Below are 4,449 nucleotides of genomic sequence, written 5' to 3'. Positions count from 1 at the left end.
CCTGAGGCAGCTGCTGAGGAACAGGTTCGGTCCGGTCAGCAGAACTCCAGCGGAGGTTCGGAGCAGCCTGGACCCAGAAAAGGTTGGTGTTCTAGGCCAACAGATGTTCTGAAGCTGTTCTCATCTAGCTTCTCCTGGTTCCGGTTCGGTTCTGACCAGAAGTGAAAGTAATTTTAATTTTTTGCCGGTATTATGACGATAATCGTCAGCGGCTCAATGTGCGAACAAAACCAATAAAAACCAACATTTCAGTGCGGAGACAGAAGGAGCATTTCATAATCTGGAGGAAATTAATATTTTGGTTCTGGCTTACTTGGTGAAAACTAATTAGTTACATTTATTGCTGTGATTACAGTTTGTCTAATTTGTACTTTTTGCTGTTTACAAAACCTGAACTTTTGCTTTTACTTGAATTTGTTTTGAGTAAAGTTACTGAGTTACCTTTAAAATAATTTCCATTATTTAGTAAAAATAAATCAGGGAAACCAGAAGAACGTCACTCATCCTTCAGCTGCTGGCCAGCAAATTTAGTTCAAGTTAAGAAAAAGTCCTTATTGAACTTAATGCTTCAGTTTAACTGTAAGTAAGAGAAAACAGCTTCATCAAATATTGTAAACGTGGATATTTAATAAATGTTTTATCAGGTTCTTGTGATTATAATTTCTATTGACTGAAACTGAAAACCAAATCAGGAGTTTAGTTTGGAGTCGGTTATTTAGACAGGAGGGACAAACAGCTAAAATAAGATATTGGACATTAATGTCAATGTAAATATTTTGTGCTGCATCTTTATTTCTAAAGTTGCTCCTTTAAATAAACGGTTTGAGGCCAACATGTTCTCCTTTCCTTTGTGAAGAGCAGAACTTTGTTTTGCTCATCACAAAGGAACTAAAGTCACATTTTAATGAGGGATTTGTTACTTTTATCTGTATCTAAGTGCAGGTGACATCAAATACCTGAGTTACATTATGGGATGTGTAAACCTTGATAATCGATTCATGTTGTAACTGCGGTAACGTTTCATCTCTGTCTTTTCTGTTGAACAAATTAGTTGTTTTCTGCACTTTTATCAAGTTTTGATTGAATTAAAAATAATCCATGTCCCGCTACGTTTCATTTTAAGGTGAGTAAAGGAGAAGTGATTTATTGTCGGTCCTGTCCCGGTGCACGTGGACCAGCTGTGTAAAACGTCCCAGTCCATAAATCAAACGCACCAATCCGTTTGGTTCCAGTCAAATGTCCGGTTATAACTTAATAATCAGTTGTTTTAACTGAGCAAAATGACGTCAAACACCAACTAGATTTTCTCTGTTTGCTTCTAATTGGGACGTTTTGTGACCAGCAGACAGACGTTAAACGTGGCGGAGAACGGTTTGAGGGCTGCAGACGAAAACTTCGAGCTCCAGGAGGGGAGAAGCTCCAGCAGCAGGACGGATCAGAAACACTTTGGAATGAAAAATCAAGTGCAGAGATAAACAGATTAAGATTTAGGCTGCCTGCTGCTAGCAGATCTATCCTGACTCAAACTGTTGTCCCGGTGCTGCGTACCGCTCTTTTGCAGGTACGCAGCACCGGACCAGACTGAACCGGACCGGCTTACTTTCACCGCTGGTTCTGACCCAGAACATTCCTCTGAGTTCTCTGGAGGTCTGGCCTGCTCCTGGTTCAGTTCTGGGTCCATCTAACATCAGAGGTTCCTTGTATGCGTCTGTGCTGCTCACCTGAGCCGTCCCTTGTTCAGGTGCGCTGCCGGCGATGGCTCTGATCGAAGGCGTGGGGGACGAGGTGACGCTGCTGTTCGGCTCGCTGCTGCTGCTGATGGTGCTGCTGCTCGCCTGGGTCTCCACCCGCACCGCCGAGCCCCCGGAGCAGCTGTTCCCAGGCCACGCCCCCTCCCCACAGGACACGCCCCTCTCCTCCACCGCCTCTGTGGGTGACAGCGCTCCGTCCGAGACTCCACCCACCGGCTCCTCCCCCCAGGAGGAGGCAGAGCCTGAGGCGGGAGACGGGGTGAGGCGGCGGGGAGCCGAGCGGAGCATGGTGGTGCGCCTGAAGTTCCTCAACGACACAGAGAGAATGGCCCAGGTCCAGCCGCACGACACCATCGGCTACATCAAACGGTACGGACTGAGCACCAATCAGAGACTGGAGGCGGGTCTTAGTATTGCCAATCACCCTCTGGGTGGTGCTGCTCATCCCCCCCCAGCTTCCCTTTTACACGATAGCACAGCCAGTCATGAGCGCATATTTAGCAGCGAGTACATCAGGTGATTGACAGCACTAAGCCCTGCCTCCTGGCTCTGATTGGTTGTTTTTGGTGCATTTTCTCAGTGCAGTAGCAGCTCATGGTGCCTCATAAGAAACTAACAACATGGAGACGAATTGAACTAATAAGTTTAATAAGTTGCAACATTTAGTCAACATGTCAGACAACAAAGAGTTTTGGATCCTCTACTGTTCACGTCTGTTATGGAATTAGTTTTTGGTAAATGTTTAATATTTGGGGAGCCGTCCAGGACGGCGGCCATCTTGGCCACCTTAGTAGTGTTTCATAGAGCGCCATGTTATAGGTGACTCTAACCAATCAGAAACTCAAGTGCTGGACTTTATCATTGTCTTTAGTCAAGCTTGACTGAAAAACAAGCCTCCGGTCACTAGGTGGCAGCAGTGTTCAAACTAATCAACAGGCTGCCTGTTCAAGCCAGTAGAAGCAACTGGTGGATTCATGCTTGGATGTTTTGGCCCAGTCAAAGTCCTTCCACCTCATTCCTCCTTCCTGTCCTTCATTTAATTAGCTCCACCTCCTTATGAAAATGAAAAAGCTTGGTGTTTTCTTAGAGAAGTTGTCTTATTCAGTGTCAATAATGTCAGAATTCAAAATAAATAATCTGAATGATTTAGTCCCATTTCCAAATAAGGAGCTGTCTGCCATGTCTCCGCCTCTTCCTGTTGCTGCTTCCAGGCAGACTTTGGCCAGGTGTATTACCCACAATTCATCCCTGCACAATAAAAAAAATTATTCAATACACAAAAATAACGACAACATGCTCACATCAGTTAGTCAATAACAAACATTGCAGAAAAAACATCACATCTCCTGTTTACAAATCAAAGTGAGGCTCCAACAAATGACTAAAATTAGTGAAAATATTTTCTTACAATAATTCAAACATTGACTGAAAATTCCACATTTTTTCTTTGACAAATAAACCAAACTGAATATTTGTAATGAAACAAAATCCACATCTATGGCTTCTGATAACAAAAGGTTATGAAATAGTTGCTGTAGTTGTAGTTCTTTACTGTGATGTTTTGAGCTAAAAGGCAGATTTCAGGCAATGTGTGTTTTTATTTAACCTTTATAGAAAATGGTTGGACAAGGCACCTTGGTACAAAAGGTTTGATTTGATAAACTGAGCAGAAAAAGAATAAAGTTACAAACTAACTGCAAATTAAGTAAAAGAAAATATTAGAAATGCAAAATGAATTATGAAGCTGTGAACATGTTCATCACCTCTTCATAACGCCAGGAGTTATTTTTCCTGATGGACGAAGTCGGCTTTAATGAGGGACGTCACATTTTACAGCTCCAACGAAAATATGAAAAATGATAGAACCTATAAAACCGACGAGGTAGAAATGAGCTCATTAAGGAGTTTGAACTTAAATTGGTTTTTCTAATATTTCTCTGCTTCACCAGGAGGAGCTCCAGCTGAACCAACATGCTGGATACCACTTCCTATATGAACCCTTCAAAATAAATGTCCTAATAACACAGACAATATGCATAATGCAAAATAAAATGAACTAAGCTTAAGGCAATAAAAATATTGGAGTAAAGATTGGGCAACGTTTAATCACTCTCAAATCAAATTATTTCACTTTAAGAGTGGAGGTGATTTTTAGAAAGTGATAAATCATTAATATCGTATAATAACTCCTCATCCTTGTTGGATCAAATTTGATCATTTTAAAACTTAAAGATGGAATAAATTTCCTGTATAATTTCCCCTTTTGAAAATCTTTCTAAAAATATTTGGTTATTTTTAACAAATATTTTCTTTCAGGCTGGAGGAACAATATTGATTCAGAGCTCCTGATGAATTTGTAACAAGTTTGGTCCATAAATTCACAATATTCATAGTTTCTTTGAAGGACATTTTAGTTCCATTAGTCTTTTTATTTTTCACAATGTAGCATCAAGCTTTTAAAAAAGATTTATATGCTGCATGTTTGTCCCACTTCATGCCAAACTGACTCTTAGCCACATAACGAGAACATGAAATATGTCATCATGTCTCTAATTAGACAGACGGCTGGAAGAATCGACTTTCATTTCCAACTTTGAATTTAACAGCTTCACATCCAGCAAGACATGAAAACACAGTAATGAGAAACAACGGAGAAAAAGAAGTTCAAGCTCATTTCTCCCAAAACCAGCCGCCCCGA

The 4,449-nt window shown here is 41.1% G+C and overlaps 1 protein-coding gene across 1 annotated transcript in view; it reads left to right on the top strand.

Moving 5' to 3' along the window:
- Positions 1–4,449, top strand: part of tmub1 (transmembrane and ubiquitin-like domain containing 1) — an 8,179-nt gene continuing 3,730 nt past the window's right edge. Inside the window, exons 1-2 of the mRNA XM_007541218.2 lie at positions 1–82; positions 1,742–2,268. Of these exons, the coding sequence (XP_007541280.1) occupies positions 1,756–2,268 (513 nt within the window). The 5' untranslated portion in view covers positions 1–82; positions 1,742–1,755. The remainder of the gene's footprint in view (positions 83–1,741; positions 2,269–4,449) is intronic.

The sequence above is a fragment of the Poecilia formosa genome, unplaced genomic scaffold (genome assembly GCF_000485575.1).
Source record: "Poecilia formosa unplaced genomic scaffold, Poecilia_formosa-5.1.2 Scaffold593, whole genome shotgun sequence".
In the NCBI taxonomy this organism is placed as follows: domain Eukaryota; kingdom Metazoa; phylum Chordata; class Actinopteri; order Cyprinodontiformes; family Poeciliidae; genus Poecilia; species Poecilia formosa.
Note: the sequence above shows the minus strand (reverse complement) of the source record. Positions and strands in the feature narration are given on the sequence as shown.